At 40.0% G+C, this 21,120-nt stretch overlaps 1 protein-coding gene across 3 annotated transcripts in view; it reads left to right on the top strand.

Annotated features, from left to right (window-relative positions):
* The window catches only part of LOC127926662 (zinc finger protein 883-like), a 45,052-nt gene extending 24,957 nt beyond the window's left edge, over positions 1-20,095 (top strand). Inside the window, exons 2-4 of one of the 3 annotated variants that reach the window (XM_052512154.1) lie at positions 5,199-5,296; positions 5,427-5,604; positions 19,041-20,095. In XM_052512154.1, the coding sequence (XP_052368114.1) occupies positions 5,199-5,296; positions 5,427-5,604; positions 19,041-19,591 (827 nt within the window). In that variant the 3' untranslated portion in view covers positions 19,592-20,095. The remainder of the gene's footprint in view (positions 1-5,198; positions 5,297-5,426; positions 5,605-19,040) is intronic. The other 2 variants (XM_052512158.1, XM_052512157.1) reach the window with 2 other exon arrangements.
* The last annotated feature ends 1,025 nt before the right edge of the window (positions 20,096-21,120 follow it).

The raw sequence follows: 21,120 nt of genomic DNA, 5'->3' as shown, positions 1-21,120 counted from the left end.
CGATTTCAAGTTTTCATAACAATCGGAAATCGGCATTTTTGGGCGCCAATTTTTTTATTTTATTTATTTATTTATTTATTTACACCTTTATTTAATTAGGCAAGTCAGATACGAACACATTCTTATTTTCAACGACGGCCTGGGAACGTTCTGCCTCGCTCAGGGGCAGCTCGGGGGATCCAATCTTGCAACCTTACAGTTAACTAGTCCAACACTCTAACTACCTGATGACATTGCACTCCACGAGGAGCCTGCCTGTTATGGAATGCAGTAAGCCAAGGTAAGTTGCTTGCTAGCATTACACTTATCTTATAAAAAAACAATCAATCAACGACTGTCGTTGCTCCAATGTGTACTTAACCATAAACATCAATTCCTTTCTTAAAATCAATATGCAAGTATATATTTTTAAAACAGCATATTTAGCTAATAGAAATCCAGGTTAGCAGGCAATATTAACCAGGTTAAATTGTGTCACTTCTCTTGCGTTCAGTGCACGCAGAGTCAGGGTATATGCAACAGTTTGGGCCGCCTGGCTCTTTGCGAACCAATTTGCCAGGACTTTACGTAATTATGACATAACATTGAAGGTTGTACAGCGTAACAGGCACATTTAGACTCATGGATGTCAGATAAAATACGGAACGGAATTAACGTTTTGTTTTCGAGGTGATAGTTTCCGGATTTGACCTAAGGCTCGTATTTCGGGTGTCTTTATTATAGTTAAGTCTATGATTTGATATTTGATAGAGCAGTCTGACTGAGAGGTGGTAGGCAGCAGCAGGCTCGTAATAGTCAAAGGTATATGGTTTAGAGAGAGATAGTCGACGTGTTATAATTCCTGTAGTAACTTGCGGCTGAACTTTTTTTATTTATTTCACCTTTATTTAACTTGAAAGGGGTTCCTTCGTTATTTTACCTGCATGTCTTCCATGGAGAATGTCTTGATCTACTTCCTCTGTTCATGTCTTCCATGGAGAATGTCTTGATCTACTTCCTCTGTTCATGTCTTCCATAGAGAATGTCTTGATCTACTTCCTCTGTTCATGTCTTCCATGGAGAATGTCTTGATCTACTTCCTCTGTTCATGTCTTCCATAGAGAATGTCTTGATCTACTTCCTCTGTTCATGTCTTCCATGGAGAATGTCTTGATCTACTTCCTCTGTTCATGTCTTCCATGGAGAATGTCTTGATCTACTTCCTCTGTTCATGTCTTCCATGGAGAATGTCTTGATCTACTTCCTCTGTTCATGTCTTCCATAGAGAATGTCTTGATCTACTTCCTCTGTTCATGTCTTCCATGGAGAATGTCTTGATCTACTTCCAATAAGGTCTGTGTTTCGTGCTTAAACCCCTCTGTTCATGTCTTCCATAGAGAATGTCTTGATCTACTTCCAATAAAGTCTGTGTTTCGTGCTTAAACCGCCTCTGCGTTTTGATACCCATGTAAATCTCGCTAGGATAAGGTAACGTTTGTCAACATATTTTCATAAATCCACTCTACAAAAAATGATCTTCGCTTATATTTAGCCAATATTGATCAGAGTGACCTTGTCCTATGGATATCTACACAGTTATAACATTGTGAAGGTGGTGTAATCCTACAGGAAACACAGACCTTATTTGAAATCGATCTAAAAACATCCTATGGAAGGAATAAATGAAGGAACCGCTTTTCAGATTTTGCTGGAAGGTGTCATGGGAATTATGACTCGCACTTTGGTAGTCAATTCTTACCGTGCCCATTACGGATCCATTAAAATAGGATTTCCTGCATATAGAAATGACAGTTTTTGTTTTCAACATTCATCACAGGTAACTTAAACTAGTTTTATTCAAACAGTTGAGAGTTTGTGTCTCCTAAGCAGACTCTTCAGTATCATTGTCACTTCAGAGGTGTGTGTGTGTGTGTGTGTGTGTGTGTGTGTGTGTGTGTGTGTGTGTGTGTGTGTGTGTGTGTGTGTGTGTGTGTGTGTGTGTTTTACAGATGGCAGAGAAAAGCAGAGCACCAGTGTGGGACGATTACATGGAATTGGCACCAGGGAAAGCAATGTGTCCTATTTGTGATAAAGATGTAAGCATGGGGTCAGCAACGGCTAAATCAAACAATACCACCAACCTGTGGAATCACCTTAAGAACACCCATCAAAAGCCCATAATATGTATTCTATTCAGTTCAAATAAAAGTGTTCATTGTTCATTCAGTATTGTTGCAATTGTCCCAGTCCATTCTTGCATAATCAATGCTTGGAGTTTGTCAGAATTTGTGGGGTTTTGTTTGTCCAACTTGCTCTTGAGGATTGACTACAGGTTTTCAATGGGATTAAGTTCTGGGGAGTTTCCTGGCCATGGACCTTTTGCAGAATATCAGTCTGTCACTGATGTTTTTCCTGGAGAGAAGTGGCTTCTTTGCTGCCCTTCTTGACACCAGGCCATCCTCCAAAAGTCTTCGCCTCACTGTGCGTGCAGATGCACTCACACCTGCCTGCTGCCATTCCTGAGCAAGCTCTGTACTGTTGGTGCCCCGATCCCGCAGCTGAATCAACTTTAGGAGACGGTCCTGGCGCTTGCTGGACTTTCTTGCGCGCGCTGAAGCCTTCTTCACAACAATTGAACCGCTCTCCTTGAAGTTCCTTATGGTCCGATAAATGGTTGATTTAGCTGCAATCTTACTGGCAGCAACATGGGGTATCTGACAATTTGTTGGGCTTTCTTTATATAGGTCCAGGATGGCAGCAAGCTTGACCCCAGTGATGTTCACAACCCTCTGTAGTGCATTACGGTCAGATGCCGAGCAGTTGCCATACCAGGCGGTGATGCAACCGGTCAGGATGCTCTCGATGGTGCAGCTGTAGAACGTTTTGAGGATCTGGGGACCCATGACAAATCTTTTCACTCTCCTGAGGTGGAAATGTTGTCGTGCCCCCTCTTCACGGCTGTCTTGGTGTGTTTGGACCATGATAATTAGTTGCTGATGTCTTCACGACTGTCTTGGTGTGTTTGGACCATGATAATTAGTTGCTGATGTCTTCACAACTGTCTTGGTGTGTTTGGACCATGATAATTAGTTGCTGATGTCTTCACGACTGTCTTGGTGTGTTTGGACCATGATAATTAGTTGCTGATGTCTTCACGGCTGTCTTGGTGTGTTTGGACCATGATAATTAGTTGCTGATGTCTTCACGGCTGTCTTGGTGTGTTTGGACCATGATAATTAGTTGCTGATGTCTTCACGGCTGTCTTGGTGTGTTTGGACCATGATAATTAGTTGCTGATGTCTTCACGGCTGTCTTGGTGTGTTTGGACCATGATAATGAGTTACTGATGTCTTCACGACTGTCTGTCCATGTGTCACTGTCTGTCACCTAAAAAATGTATCTCGACCTGTGTGCACCTACGTTCTAAACTTCCATTCATAGGCTAGGTTGTAGAAATCTCATGATGGGTATAGGGGAAATTCTAGTATCATATAGTAGCCTAAACCTGTTGCTGTTACATTGAACAGGGTGAATGGAATATGAATGACAGTCATCCAATATGCTGTAATAGAAATAAGGCCATGCTCATGAGAAAACAAATCACATGGGAAGCTGGAAAAACCCCAGCAGCGTTGCAGTTCTTGACACAAACCTGCGCCTGGGACAAACTACCATACCCTGTTCAAAGGCTCTTAACTATTTTGTCTTCCCCATTCACCCTCTGAATGGCACACATACACAATCCATGTCTCATTTGTCTCAAGGCTTAAAAATCCTTATTTCAGCCATCTCCTCCCCTTCATCTACACTGACTGAAGTGGATTTATATAGTGGCATCAATAAGGGATCATAGCTTTAGCCTGGATTCACCTAGTCAGTTTATGTCATGGAAGGAGTAGGTGTTCTTAATGTTTTGTCAACTCAGTGTAAAGCACCACAGATTATCAAGTTCTATTTGCATGCGCTGCATTTGCTCTGTTGTTTACAGGGTGTTTTGTATCTTAAAGAGTGCAGCTTTAAGGGATTAGCTTTCAGGGAAGAGTACCGTCACATCTAGAAAAAGATGAATGTGAAAAATGAACAGAGCAAATGTGTATTAAAACACAACCCACTATTCCACTATTCATGGAAGTATTTATTCATCATCCACATATTCATTTTAAGCTTCTACGTCTGTGTACAGGAACGTATTATTTGTAAGATGGAATAGAAAATATATCTGTTTATTTTTAAATTATTATGACGTTATTTCCAATACAAAAAGTGTAGTACCTATTGTTTCCAAACTGCGTTACCCACTCCAGCCAGCAGATGGCGATGGGCGTCTTTCAGGTGATGCTTCTTGCGTGACGTATAATGGACTGGACGGGACGGTTCTTCAGGAACAACAACACGGCTACTATTTCAACCACCTCGGTAGCTTGCTAGACAACATAAAACTGAAAGATTGACGCTTTAGACCATGTTAATGTACATTAGCTAATCTCAGTGTTGTAAACGCAGTTCATTTGACGTATCAACTGGTTAACTGTAACCTAATTTGCTTGTTCAATTTGTTAAGTTGTTAAACACTGATACTAGCCGCTAATGCTACCTAGCACTAGGCTAGTCGCTAATGCTAACTAACATCCCTGACCATGAGCTCACTAAACTACTACTCCCCTGCTAAAGAAGAGGAGGTCTGCTGGACGGAGAAAGAAGCTCTGGGACTGAACATTGTCGTGAAAGAAGAAGATGATGTTATTGAGGAAACAGAGGAAGAACATTTTAGAGAGGAAGAGGATGCTGTCGCAGTAGAGGTGAAGAAGGAAGACGTTTTGAGAGTGAAAGAGGAGGAGACAGAATATCAGATTAACACCAGTGAGTACTGTCTTAAACAGGGGCACAAACTATGCCGTTGTTGAACTAATGTGGGGCTTTAAAGGGGCATTCTACTGAAGTTCTACACTTGAATATGTTATTCAGTACTTTATAAATTAGTAAAGGGTCAATCTGCCTTTGGTACATACATTTTGGTGTCTTTTAAATTAGATTTGTTAAATTCTCCACGTGTTCTACATTAAAGTGCATCTCATCAAAAGGCACCCATTTTTGTGGAACTACCCTTTAACATTTGCATTTTAGGGCCTGTTTAGAGAGACTAATGCCTCGTCTAAGACCCTATGATTTTAATATACGGTCATAAGTTAACTATCTGTTTGATGTTCTTGTTCACACAGGAGAGAGACATGACTATCGTGGATCCTCTGGGGAGCCTCAAAAACATCCTGATGCTGACGAGGCAGAGAAGAGTCTCTCCAGATCAGAACACCAGATGGTACAGCTTGGTCTGGTCTAGCATACAGCTTGCTCTATCTGGGTCTGGGTTTCTGTAAAGCACTTCATGACAGCGGTGACATCAGCATCCATAATGATATGTGTCTGTGTCTCCTCTTTATGGTTACCAGGACAACGCTAGCCCTTCCACCCTCCCGGAGTCCCCGTGTCGTGCCTCTCCCGGTAGCACCTTACTGCTGGGTATGAAGAGGTTGTCTGTGCTGCTGGTGGACTGCAGGAAAACAACAGGACTGAGTGGAACTGTGAGAGGTGGAGAAGAGAAGAAAGGATCAGATTTGTCACATCAAAGTAAGTGCTGTAGTTTAGTTTGAACAAATACAATAGATCTGCCCAGTGGTATCTGTTACCAGGACAACCAGCAGAGTTCTGTTAGTTGACAGGAAGATAGATGGTGGATATGGATGTTATGAATATCGTAACACTGAAAAAGGATTCTGCCAATGAAAAGAGAGAAACCAATAGACCATATAAAACCTTGATGAAAGTTAGATTTAGAGAGAAAGAAAACATGTTTCCTAAAAACAGTATAGATGTTACATTGTCTGTCCCAGTCAACCCCCCCCCCCTATCTTTACTAGACTCTAGAACATACAAACTAAACTCCAGACATTTCAATGTGGTCTGTATTGCTTCATTAACAGCTGATCTACAGGACTTGTTAAACTGGCAAATATATATTTTAAAACAAGCTTATTTTTTTGTCTTGGCCTCCATCTCTGTAATGGTCAAAATTCATTTAATTTCCTACTTTATCAGGTCAAATGAAGCCTGAACTCCAACATACAGACCTTAACAGAACATGGTTGAATATATATATATACTATATAGACCTTAAAGAACATGGTTTAATATATATATACTATATAGACCTTAACAGAACATGGTTGAATATATATATACTATATAGACCTTAACAGAACATGGTTTAATATATATATACTATATAGACCTTAACAGAACATGGTTGAATATATATATACTATATAGACCTTAACAGAACATGGTTTAATATATATATACTATATAGACCTTAAAGAACATGGTTTAATATATATATACTATATAGACCTTAAAGAACATGGTTTAATATATATATATACTATATAGACCTTAAATAACATGGTTTAATATATATATACTATATAGACCTTAAAGAACATGGTTTAATATATATATATACTATATAGACCTTAACAGAACATGGTTTAATATATATATACTATATAGACCTTAACAGAACATGGTTTAATATATATATACTATATAGACCTTAAAGAACATGGTTTAATATATACTATATAGACCTTAAAGAACATGGTTTAATATATATACTATATAGACCTTAAAGAACATGGTTTAATATATATATACTATATAGACCTTAAAGAACATGGTTTAATATATATATATACTATATAGACCTTAAAGAACATGGTTTAATATATATATACTATATAGACCTTAACAGAACATGGTTTAATATATATACTATATAGACCTTAACAGAATATGGTTGAATATATATATACTATATAGACCTTAACAGAACATGGTTGAATATATATATACTATATAGACCTTAAAGAACATGGTTTAATATATATATACTATATAGACCTGAACAGAACATGGTTGAATATATATATACTATATAGACCTTAACAGAACATGGTTTAATATATATATACTATATAGACCTTAAAGAAAGTGGTTTAATATATATACTATATAGACCTTAACAGAACATGGTTGAATATATATATACTATATAGACCTTAACAGAACATGGTTGAATATATATATACTATATAGACCTTAACAGAACATGGTTTAATATATATATACTATATAGACCTTAAAGAACATGGTTTAATATATATATACTATATAGACCTTAAAAAACATGGTTTAATATATATACTATATAGACCTTAAAGAACATGGTTTAATATATATATATACTATATAGACCTTAACAGAACATGGTTTAATATATATATACTATATAGACCTTAACAGAACATGGTTTAATATATATATACTATATAGACCTTAAAGAACATGGTTTAATATATACTATATAGACCTTAAAGAACATGGTTTAATATATATACTATATAGACCTTAAAGAACATGGTTTAATATATATATACTATATAGACCTTAAAGAACATGGTTTAATATATATATATACTATATAGACCTTAAAGAACATGGTTTAATATATATATACTATATAGACCTTAACAGAACATGGTTTAATATATATACTATATAGACCTTAACAGAATATGGTTGAATATATATATACTATATAGACCTTAACAGAACATGGTTGAATATATATATACTATATAGACCTTAAAGAACATGGTTTAATATATATATACTATATAGACCTGAACAGAACATGGTTGAATATATATATACTATATAGACCTTAACAGAACATGGTTTAATATATATATACTATATAGACCTTAAAGAACAGTGGTTTAATATATATACTATATAGACCTTAACAGAACATGGTTGAATATATATATACTATATAGACCTTAACAGAACATGGTTGAATATATATATACTATATAGACCTTAACAGAACATGGTTTAATATATATATATACTATATAGACCTTAAAGAACATGGTTTAATATATATATACTATATAGACCTTAAAAACATGGTTTAATATATATACTATATAGACCTTAAAGAACATGGTTTAATATATATATATACTATATAGACCTTAACAGAACATGGTTTAATATATATATACTATATAGACCTTAACAGAACATGGTTTAATATATATATACTATATAGACCTTAAAGAACATGGTTTAATATATACTATATAGACCTTAAAGAACATGGTTTAATATATATACTATATAGACCTTAAAGAACATGGTTTAATATATATATACTATATAGACCTTAAAGAACATGGTTTAATATATATATATACTATATAGACCTTAAAGAACATGGTTTAATATATATATACTATATAGACCTTAAAGAACATGGTTTAATATATATATACTATATAGACCTTATAGAACATGGTTGAATATATATATACTATATAGACCTTAAAGAACATGGTTTAATATATATATACTATATAGACCTTAAAGAACATGGTTTCATATATATATACTATATAGACCTTAAAGAACATGGTTTAATATATATATACTATATAGACCTTAAAGAACATGGTTTCATTTGGAAATTATTAACTTTATTGATTTCATGTGTAAATGACGCCAGTGTGGTGCTTACAGTTTAGTTTCCTCCTCTGTCCCCATACTGGACTCAAACTAGTGATCCTCTACTTCTCAACACACGTGACCGTCCTCCTTGATAATGAACTCTATTCAGAGTGCGAGAGCCACACACTCACTACAGCACAATAAGGGGTCTGTGTATTTAACAGATGCTGAGATCAGAAACAAATCAGTCCCTTTGTTGCTCTGTTTCAGAGCTGCTTTCTGACGAAGGGAAGCCTTTTCAACTCTAAAGGTGTATTTGGCCATTTAGGCTGCAACAACGATACAGTGGAACCCCCTGATCTGTTGTTTTATGAAGGGTCACCTCCCGGTACCCAAACAGCTCGTCCCATCCTGGGATTTTTATATTGTGCTTGAGGCCATTTCTGCTGTTGGAGCCGTTAGGTTACAACCTTATTCTTTAACCTCATAGTCTACCAATACCGGATCCGGGTTCGTGACTACGGCTCAAGCTCATTAGCATAACGCACAATGCGAAAAAATATTCCTAAAAATAGCTCAAATGAAAGATAAACAAGTTGTTTATCTACCCAGCAAGTCAGATTTCTAAAATGTTTTACGGCGAAAACATAGCATTTACATTACATTTACATTTAAGTCATTTAGCAGACGCTCTTATCCAGAGCGACTTACAAATTGGTGCATTCACCTTATGACATCCAGTGGAACAGCCACTTTACAATAGTGCATCTAAATCTTTTAAGGGGGGGGGGGTGAGAAGGATTACTTTATCCTATCCTAGGTATTCCTTAAAGAGGTGGGGTTTCAGGTGTCTCCGGAAGGTGGTGATTGACTCCGCTGTCCTGGCGTCGTGAGGGAGTTTGTTCCACCATTGGGGGGCCAGAGCAGCGAACAGTTTTGGGCTGAGCGGGAACTGTACTTCCTCAGTGGTAGGGAGGCGAGCAGGCCAGAGGTGGATGAACGCAGTGCCCTTGTTTGGGTGTAGGGCCTGATCAGAGCCTGGAGGTACTGAGGTGCCGTTCCCCTCACAGCTCCGTAGGCAAGCACCATGGTCTTTTAGAGGATGCGAGCTTCAACTGGAAGCCAGTGGAGAGAGCGGAGGAGCGGGGTGACGTGAGAGAACTTGGGAAGGTTGAACACCAGACGGGCTGCGGCGTTCTGGATGAGTTGTAGGGGTTTAATGGCACAGGCAGGGAGCCCAGCCAACAGCGAGTTGCAGTAATCCAGACGGGAGATGACAAGTGCCTGGATTAGGACCTGCGCCGCTTCCTGTGTGAGGCAGGGTCGTACTCTGCGGATGTTGTAGAGCATGAACCTACAGGAACGGGCCACCGCCTTGATGTTAGTTGAGAACGACAGGGTGTTGTCCAGGATCACGCCAAGGTTCTTAGCGCTCTGGGAGGAGGACACAATGGAGTTGTCAACCGTGATGGTGAGATCATGGAACGGGCAGTCCTTCCCCGGGAGGAAGAGCAGCTCCGTCTTGCCGAGGTTCAGCTTGAGGTGGTGATCCGTCATCCACACTGATATGTCTGCCAGACATGCAGAGATGCGATTCGCCACCTGGTCATCAGAAGGGGGAAAGGAGAAGATTAATTGTGTGTCGTCTGCATAGCAATGATAGGAGAGACCATGTGAGGTTATGACAGAGCCAAGTGACTTGGTGTATAGCGAGAATAGGAGAGGGCCTAGAACAGAGCCCTGGGGGACACCAGTGGTGAGAGCGCGTGGTGAGGAGACAGATTCTCGCCACGCCACCTGGTAGGAGCGACCTGTCAGGTAGGACGCAATCCAAGCGTGGGCCGCGCGCTGGAGATGCCCGGAGATGCCCAACGCCGGAGATGCCCAACTCGCAGACATAGCTCATTAGCATAGCCAAGCAGGAAAAAATATGCAATCAACAAACGCAGGATTAAAAAAAAAATCATTTCACTAACCTTTTGAAATCTTCATCAGATGACAGTAATATAACATGTTACACAATACATTCATTTTTTTTCAATAATCTGCAATATATATCCATAAATCTCTGTTTACAATGACGCATCGTTCAAAAAATGCTACTAAAATGTCAGGAGAAATGAAATAGCTCCGGCAGATAACGTCAGCTAACAAGGAATACACATCATAAACTTTGACTAAATATGCATGTTTTACATATGTATAGGAAGATACACTTCTTCTAAATGCAATCGCTGTGTTACATTTATTTTTAACGTTACAGGATGCGTTCACTAGGCTATACTATGAGACAGCGCTCAAAAAGTAGCATTCTGGCTCCTCTATCTTGGAGTCGACAGAAACCCAAAATTAACACATAAATATTCCCTTACCTTTGCTGTTCTTCCATCAAAAGACCTGGAAGGGATTATACTTACCAAACCAGCGTTTAGTTTTCAAGTCTGCGTCTTTTGGTTCTCAAAATAGCCACATTTCGGTCGAAATGTAGGCAAAATTCAAGTGGATGCGCACCAAAACGTCGAAATTATATATTATATGTCGAGTTAACTTGTCAAACTAACTTCATAATCAAGCTTTAACATGTTATAAAGGTGTACAGCAATTTTGAGAACGAACAGAAACACGTTCAATCGATCTTGGAAAAAAGAGAGGACTTGACCACTGCGCACATAAAAGTGACCGTTTTTTTTGAGTGACTGGCAGCTTTCGGCATGCTCAAACTCTCGCGAGCGGGCGATTCTCACAATGAGAAGCCCCATTGAAAGCTGAGATCACGCTGAACACGTAGGGACTCTCCCCAGAGCTGTGACTGTTTGGGGAGGGTGTTTGCGATGTTTGGGGAGGGTGTTTGGGGAGGGTGTTTGCGGTCATCTGAAAAGGTGGGCCAACTTTTCAGATGACAAGAGATAGTTTGGCAGAATGCATGTTCTGAGAGTTCTGCTTTACATAGAGACCAAATTTAAACGGTTTTAGAAGCTTTAGAGTGTTTTCTATTCGATAATATTTTTTATATGCATATATTAGCAATTTTGGGGAAAAATATTTTCAGTTTACTATGGGCACGCACTTTCTCCAAAAGGGGCAGTATAGAGCAAGAGTTCTAAGAGGATAAACACAATACCCCATACTGACCTTATTCTATAAACACAATACCCCATACTGACCTTATTCTATAAACACAATACCCCATACTGACCTTATTCTATAAACACAATACCCCATACTGACCTTATTCTATAAACACAATACCCCATACTGACCTTATTCTATAAACACAATACCCCATACTGACCTTATTCTATAAACTCTGATAAAGCAGCAGGTTCTGAGATCTCTCTTAAAGGAGGACTGTAGCACCTAATGATGAAACATTATAGAGTCTTAAAGGAGGACTGTAGCATCTGATGATGAAACATTATGGAGTATAAAGGAGGACTGTAGCATCTAATGATGAAACATTATAGAGTCTTAAAGGAGGACTGTAGCATCTAATGATGAAACATTATGGAGTCTTAAAGGAGGACTGTAGCATCTAATGATGAAACATTATGGAGTCTTAAAGGAGGACTGTATCGTCTAATGATTAAACATTATGGAGTCTTAAAGGAGGACTGTAGCATCTAATGATGAAACATTATGGAGTCTTAAAGGAGGACTGTAGCATCTAATGATGAAACATTATGGAGTCTTAAAGGAGGACTGTAGCATCTAATGATGAAACATTATGGAGTCTTAAAGGAGGACTGTAGCATCTAATGATGAAACATTATGGAGTCTTAAAGGAGGACTGTAGCATCTAATGATGAAACATTATGGAGGACTGCGATGGAAGGAAAGGGGATATCTAGTCAGTCACAACTGAATCCATTCATCCTAAATGTCTTCCGCATTGAACACAACCCCTCTGAATCAGAGATTTAGTTACGGGCCCAACATTATTAACCTCTTAGTCTACAAATGTTCCAACTTCAATTCATTATTTCTCAATCAATGATGCTTCAAAGGAGAAGTTTACCCAACATCCAGTTTACCCCTCTCTCTCCCTGTAGTGCTGTACTGAAACAGCTGCTCTCCCCCTCTCTCTCCCTGTAGTGCTGTACTGAAACAGCTGCTCCCCCTCTCTCTCTCTGTAGTGCTGTACTGAAACAGCTGCTCCCCCTCTCTCTCTGTAGTGCTGTACTGAAACAGCTGCTCCCCCTCTCTCTCCCTGTAGTGCTGTACTGAAACAGCTGCTCTCCCTCTCTCTCTCTGTAGTGCTGTACTGAAACAGCTGCTCCCTCTCTCTCCCTGTAGTGCTGTACTGAAACAGCTGCTCTCCCCCTCTCTCTCCCTGTAGTGCTGTACTGAAACAGCTGCTCCCCCTCTCTCTCTCTGTAGTGCTGTACTGAAACAGCTGCTCCCCCTCTCTCTCTGTAGTGCTGTACTGAAACAGCTGCTCCCCCTCTCTCTCCCTGTAGTGCTGTACTGAAACAGCTGCTCTCCCTCTCGCTCCCTGTAGTGTTGTACTGAAACAGCTGCTCTCCCTCTCTCTCCCTGTAGTGCTGTACTGAAACAGCTGCTCTCCCCCTCTCTCCCTGTAGTGTTGTACTGAAACAGCTGCTCTCCCTCTCTCTCCCTGCTCTCCCCCTGTATTGCTGTACTGAAACAGCTGCTCCCCCTCTCTCTCCCTGTAGTGCTGTACTGAAACAGCTGCTCTCCCTCTCTCTCCCTGTAGTGCTGTACTGAAACAGCTGCTCTCCCTCTCTCTCCCTGTAGTGCTGTACTGAAACAGCTGCTCCCCCTCTCTCTCCCTGTAGTGCTGTACTGAAACAGCTGCTCTCCCTCTCTCTCCCTGTAGTGCTGTACTGAAACAGCTGCTCTCCCTCTCTCTCCCTGTAGTGCTGTACTGAAACAGCTGCTCTCCCTCTCTCTCCCTGTAGTGCTGTACTGAAACAGCTGCTCTCCCTATCTCTCCTTGTAGTGCTGTACTGAAACAGCTGCTCTCCCTCTCTCTCCCTGTAGTGCTGTACTGAAACAGCTGCTCCCCCTCTCTCTCCCTGTAGTGCTGTACTGAAACAGCTGCTCCCACTCTCTCTCCCTGTAGTGCTGTACTGAAACAGCTGCTCTCCCTCTCTCTCCCTGTAGTGCTGTACTGAAACAGCTGCTCCCCCTCTCTCTCCCTGTAGTGCTGTACTGAAACAGCTGCTCCCCCTCTCTCTCCCTGTAGTGCTGTACTGAAACAGCTGCTCCCACTCTCTCTCCCTGTAGTGCTGTACTGAAACAGCTGCTCTCCCTCTCTCTCCCTGTAGTGCTGTACTGAAACAGCTGCTCTCCCTCTCTCTCCCTGTAGTGCTGTACTGAAACAGCTGCTCCCCCTCTCTCTCCCTGTAGTGCTGTACTGAAACAGCTGCTCCCCCTCTCTCTCCCTGTAGTGCTGTACTGAAACAGCTGCTCCCCCTCTCTCTCCCTGTAGTGCTGTACTGAAACAGCTGCTCTCCCTCTCTCTCCCTGTAGTGCTGTACTGAAACAGCTGCTCCCCCTCTCTCTCCCTGTAGTGCTGTACTGAAACAGCTGCAAAAACGTGACTCGTGACGTTGCTGGATACGGGCCTCGCTCTGCTGCTTTGCCAGTTAATTTGTTATTTTATTACAGCTATGGCCTTTGTCTTTCACCTGGAGTTGTTTGTTTATGTCTGAGGAGAAAAACAACTTTTCAACCCGTAAAATGTATGTAAATATGATGATGTCATAGTGAATTCATGACATGTGACTGAACAAGCCTATTCATACTGTATAACATGGCTATATACACTATTATATACACTATTATATACACTATTATATACACTATATTCGGAAAGTATTCAGACCCCTTGACTTTTCCATATTTAGTTACGTTACAGCCTGATTCAATCTACACACAATACCCCCTAACGACAAAGCGAAAACAGGTTTTCAGACCTGTTTGCAAATGTATAAAAAAATATAAATCTTATTTACACAAGTATTCAAACCCTTTGCTATGAGACTCGGAATGGAGCTGAGGTGCATGCTGTTACCGTTGATCATCTTTGAGGTGTTTCTACGACCTGATTGGAGTACACCTGTGGTAAATTAAATTGATTGCACGTGATTTGGATGTCAGAGCAAAAACCAAGCCCTGAGGTCAAAGGAGAGAGGATTGAGTGACAGCACAGAACGGGGGACGTGTACCAACACATTTCTGCAGCATGTTAAGGTAGCATGAAGGTCCCAAAAAACACAAGGTCCTTGATCATTCTTAAAAGGAAGAAGTGTGGAACCACCAAGACTCTACCAAAAGCTGGCTGCCTGGCCAAACTGAACAATCGGTGGAGAAGGGCCTTGGTTAGGGAGGTGACCAAGAACCCGATGGTCACTGACAGAGATCCTCTGTGGAGATGGGAGAACCTTCCAGAAGGACAACCAACTCTGCAGCACTGGTAGAGTGGCCAGATGGAAGCCACTCCTCAGTATAAGGCACCTGACAGCCCGCTTGGAAAACTCTTGGAAAACTACAAACTCCAAATCTCAGAATGTCCTGGAGTGAACCCGATGGTCACTGACAGAGATCCTCTGTTGAGATGGGAGAACCTCAGAATGTCCTGGAGTGGCCCAACCAGAGCTCTATTCCAAAAGCATCACGTCTGGTGGAAACTTGGCATCAGGCAGGGGATGTTTTGCAGCAGGGACTGGGAGACTTGTTAGGACGGAGGGAAAGATGAACGGAACAAGGTACAGAGAACAGGGGATGTTTTGCAGCAGGGACTGGGAGACTTGTTAGGACGGAGGGAAAGATGAACGGAACAAGGTACAGAGAACAGGGGATGTTTTGCAGCAGGGACTGGGAGACTTGTTAGGACTGAGGGAAAGATGAACGGAACAAGGTACAGAGAACAGTAAAAGGCACATGAAAGTCTGCTTGGAGTTTGCCAAAAGGCACCTAAAGGACTCTCAGACCATGAGAAACAAGTTTCTCTGATCTGATGAAACCAAGATTGAACTAATTTGGCCTGAATGCCAAGTGTCAGGTCTGGAGGAAACCTGGCACCATCCCTACAGTGAAGTGTGGTGGTGGCAGCATCTTATTTTTCATACATCTCTGGAGAGACCTGAAAATAGCTGTGTAGCAATGCGCAACATCCATCCTGACAGAGCTTGAGAGGATCTGCAGAGAATGAGAGAAACTCCCCAAGTACAGGTGTGCCAAACTTGTAGTGTCAAACCCAAGAAGACTCAAGGCTGTAATCACTGCCAAAGGTGTTTCAACAAAGTACTGAGTAAATGTTCTGAATTCTTTAGTATATGTGATATTTCAGTTTTTAACTTGTAAAAAAAAAAAACAATCAAAAATCCTGTTATTGCTTTGTCATTACGGGGTTTTGTACATTTTAATGAGCTAAAAAAAATACAATTTAATCAGTTTTAGAAAACAGTCAAGGGGTCTGAATACTTTCCGGAGGCACTGCGTGTATACAGTTGAAGTCGGACGTTTCCATACACTTAGGTTGGAGTCATTAAAACTAGTTTACATACACTTAGGTTGGAGTCATTAAAACTAGTTTACATACACTTAGGTTGGAGTCATTAAAACTAGTTTACATACACTTAGGTTGGAGTCATTAAAACTAGTTTACATACACTTAGGTTGGAGTCATTAAAACTCGTTTACATACACTTAGGTTGGAGTCATTAAAACTAGTTTACATACACTTAGGTTGGAGTCATTAAAACTAGTTTACAGACACTTAGGTTGGAGTCATTAAAACTAGTTTACATACACTTAGGTTGGAGTCATTAAAACTAGTTTACATACACTTAGGTTGGAGTCATTAAAACTCGTTTACATACACTTAGGTTGGAGTCATTAAAACTTGTTTACATACACTTAGGTTGGAGTCATTAAAACTAGTTTACATACACTTAGGTTGGAGTCATTAAAACTAGTTTACATACACTTAGGGTGGAGTCATTAAAACTCGTTTACATACACTTAGGTTGGAGTCATTAAAACTAGTTTACAGACACTTAGGTTGGAGTCATTAAAACTAGTTTACAGACACTTAGGGTGGAGTCATTAAAACTCGTTTACATACACTTAGGGTGGAGTCATTAAAACTAGTTTACATACACTTAGGTTGGAGTCATTAAAACTCGTTTACATACACTTAGGTTGGAGTCATTAAAACTCGTTTTTCAACCACTCCACTAATTTCTTGTTAACCAGCTAGTTTTTTAAACTAGTTTTGGAAAGTCGGGTAGGACATCTACTTTGTGCATGACACAAGTCATTTTTTCAACATTTGTTTACAGAAGTTTACATACTCTATAAACAGCTATAAACAGCACGGTTCATCTGTACAAACAATAGTATGCAAGTATAAACACTATGGGACCACGCAGCTGTCATTTCGCTCTGGAAGGAGATGCGTTGTGTCTCCTAGAGATGAACATACTTAGGTGCGAAAAGTGCAAATCAATCCCAGAAGAATAGCAAAGGACCTTGTGAAGATGCTGGAGGAAACGGGTACAAAAGTATCTATATCCACAGCAAGAGGTGATATGACAACAGCCAGTGAAAGTGCAGGGCGCCAAATTCAAGCAACAGAAATCTCATAATTAAAATTCCTCAAACATACCAGTCTCTTATACAATTTTAAAGGTAATCTTGTTGTTAATCCCACCACCGTGTCCGATTTCAAAAATGCTTTACAGTGAAAGCACACCAAATGATTACGTTAGGTCACCGCCAAGTCACAGAAAAACACAAAAAGAAGAAATAGAGAGAGAATGAATCACTAACCTTTGATCTTCATCAGGTGACACTCATAGGACTTCATGTTACACAATACATGTATGTTTTGTTCGATAAAGTGCATATTTATGTCCATAAATTTACAATTTACAGAAATACTCATAATAAACATTGATAAAAGATACAAGTGTTACACATGGAACTTTAGGTAAACTTCTTCTAAATGCAACCGCTGTGTCAGATTTCAAAACAACTTTACGGAAAAAGCATACCATGCAATAATCTGAGTACAGCCCTCAGAGACCAAAACAGCCAAACAGATATCTGCCATGTTGTGGAGTCAACATTAGTCAGAAACGGCATTATAAATATTCACTAATCTTTGATGTTCTTCATCAGAATGCACTCCAAGGAATCCCAGTTCCACAATAAATGTTTGATTTGTTCGATAAAGTTTATAATTTATGTCCAAATTCCTCCTTTTGTTAGCGCGTTCAGCCCTGTAATCCAAATTCATGACGCACGAGCAGACAAAGTCAAAAAGTTACGTTACAGTCCGTAGAAACATGTCAAACGAAGTATAGAATCAATCTTTAGGGTGTTTTTAACAAATCTTCAATAATGTTCCAACCAGAGAATTCCTTTGTCTGTAGAAATGCAATGGAATGCAAGCTAACTGTCACATGAACACGCATTGTCAGCTCATGGCTCCTGGCAGTCCTCTGACTCATTCCCCTCTCATTCGGCCCCCTTCACAGTAGAAGCATCAAACAAGGTTCTAAAGACTGTTGACATCTAGTGGAAGCATTAGGAAGTGCAAGATGACCAATATCCCACTGTATGTTCAATAGGGGATGCGTTGAAAAACTACAAACCTCAGATTTCCCACTTCCTGTTAGGATTTATTCTCAGGTTTTTGCCTGTCATATGTGTTCTGTTATACTCCAGACATCATTCAAACTGTTTTAGAAACTTCAGAGTGTTTCTATCCAAATATACTAATAATATGCATATCTTAGCTTCTGGGACTGAGTAGCAGGCAGTTTACTCTGGGCACCTTATTCATCCAAGCTACTCAATACTGCCCCCAGCCATAAGAAGTTAACTGATTGTCTTTGGTCTGCAGCTTTTGAAATAGAACATTATTGCTTTGAGTTGTTTCATTCACAACCGTTTGCAGGGCATCAAGTTGATTTGCATCATATTTCCTTTTGGCTAAATCGAGTTGTTCCTTTAGAATATGGACATGGTCAAGATTTTGTTCTTTGTTATAAATGTTTATCTGTTCTCACACACAGTTCCTTGGATAGCAGTAGCTTATCTTTTTCGGCTTTCGATGTCAGCTCCCTGGTTCTCTCCACCTGTGCCTTGAGCTTCCCAGCTTCCTGCTCGTACCTCTGTTGGGCATTGAGGTACTGGTGCACTGTCCATCTCTACTGGTGGGCATAGTTGAGGGCTAAACTGGAGAGAACCTTCACAAGGCCTCTGCCTGATGGTCTATTTTGGAGAGCGTCTGTCCCAATGTCTGCATTTTTTCTTGATTATGGCATCAAAATCTAACATTTCCAACCCCTTGGCATAGTTAGGATTTGCATCGTTGCTGAGGTCAGTGATCAATCTTTCCCTGGGGAAGGTCCACTGATTAGAGGGGAATGGGTGTAAACCCATCTGATGGATTGCTCATTGTTATGATTATAAAATATTTAAATTTACGCCTCTCTTTAAATAAACACTGTCTTTGGCAGGAGGAACACCAATCTTCGAGGAACCAAAGACGTCCAAACCAGCAAGACGACACCTCTGCGCCCAGTGTGGAAAGAGTTTTAACCAGTTAGGAAGCCTGAAAGCTCATGAGCGAATACACACAGGGGAGAAGCCTTACCACTGCTCCCAGTGTGGAACTAGGTTTACCAGATTAGGAAGCCTGAAAAGACATGAGAGGATACACACAGGAGCGAAGCCACACCATTGCGCCCAGTGTGGAAAGAGTTTTAACAAGTTAGGAAACATGAAATCTCACGAGCGAATACACACAGGGGAGAAGCCTTACCACTGCTCCCATTGTGGAAAAAGTTTTAGGGAGTCAGGAAACCTGAACGCTCATAAGCGAATACACACCGGGGAGAAGCCTTACCGCTGCTCCCACTGCGGAAAGCGTTTTAACCATTCAGGAAAGCTGAAAGAACACATGAGACTGCACACAGGGGAGAACCCTTGCAAATGCTCAGACTGTGGGAAGACATATTACTCATCACGGTCACTTAAACGTCATGTGAGAATCCACACGGGAGAATAATTACTTCTAGTGTGTAGGTTTTTCACATCACGTTGACTTAAAATTCATCAGAGAACATACACAGTGCTCCCGTTGTCTTATATTGTTGACTGACAATGTGTTTACCTGTTGAAACCAGATGAAATTGAATTGTACAAAGTATTCTTAAACATATATTTGTATGTTTTTATTAGAAACCATAAATTGTATATGGAGTATGTCAGCTTGAATATAGAGTAGATCAGATTCCATGTGTTTAAATGGTCCTTTTTTAAACTCTTTGTGTGTTTATCTGGGTGTGTCATTCCTCCAGCACTACAGATAATACAGTGATATTTGGATGTGATGCATTTGTTCCATTGTTGACATTTTCATTGTAGCCCACTGATGATTTAATGAAATTTAAAATGTTCAGACTCTGTAATGGAAAATGTTAATTGTAAACTCGGCAAAAAAAGAACCGTCCTCTCACTGTCAACTGCGTTTATTTTAAATAAACTTAATGTGTAAATATTTGTATGAATGTGTCCCTGAACAAAGGGGGGACTTGCTGTTGAATTCCCATGTATCGAATGAAAAATACAAGTTAAATGGGTTTCCATCACATTGTCAAATCTACTGATGGTTTTATATGAAGAAACATGGCAACGTGCACTGTAGCCAGCAGCTCATAGATACAGTGTTGGTAGGCTACCTACATGATTATTATGGATGAGAGAGATATTATTTTATTTGTCAACAGGCAACCAAGCGTCAATCATCATGTCACCAGGATAAGACCCTCAAAATGTATTGGAAAGGAGCATCAAGCTCATCACAAGCACTTTCACCACCCTGTGAAGTTCATAACTTATTTCATCTGTAGCCTAATAAACTACATGGGTTCCCGAATCGTAGTGGGAGGACCACACAACATATCATCACGTGACTCCAAGTTAACTAAGATCTAATGGTTATTATATAAATAAGGAGTTTCCACCACCATTTCTCGCTCATAAATGTTTACTGACACAAAATGATCCCACTATGTAAAACGAACTTACAAATTGTCTATTTGCATTTATAAAACTGTAAAGGCATATCCTGTTTCCATCATTACTTTGGAAATGGTTGGATCAATATCCACCTTCATGATATGGATGAAGCCTGATTTGGAATGTCTGAGTAGTTCTATATGATGTCATAATACACCCCTCTGATAGTGATACATTTGCTCCATTGTTTCCATGTCAGTTGGTTTCCCACTCTGATGATTTATATCTGACAGAGGGGCTGAAATGAATAGTATGGTGACATCTTAGTGTGTCTTGAAGTAAATAGGATTATTAATCATAAACTCTATAGCAACAATACACTGCAGCTTTGACATCAAGAAGAGAATGGGCTGATGGGTGGTGGTGCTACTCTATAGGTAAGGCTGTTCAATATGAATGTTCAATACACACAATAGGTTGTTCAGTAGCCAGTTAGTTAGCTGCTGTCTTTTGCTAACACAGCTACACAGCTAGCTTGCTAACACAGCTAGCTTGCTAACACAATGCTAGCTTGCT

Source organism: Oncorhynchus keta, unplaced genomic scaffold (assembly GCF_023373465.1).
Source record: "Oncorhynchus keta strain PuntledgeMale-10-30-2019 unplaced genomic scaffold, Oket_V2 Un_contig_8036_pilon_pilon, whole genome shotgun sequence".
NCBI lineage: Eukaryota > Metazoa > Chordata > Actinopteri > Salmoniformes > Salmonidae > Oncorhynchus > Oncorhynchus keta.
The sequence above is the reverse complement of the archived record's forward strand: the minus strand, read 5'-3'. Positions and strand labels throughout refer to the sequence as shown.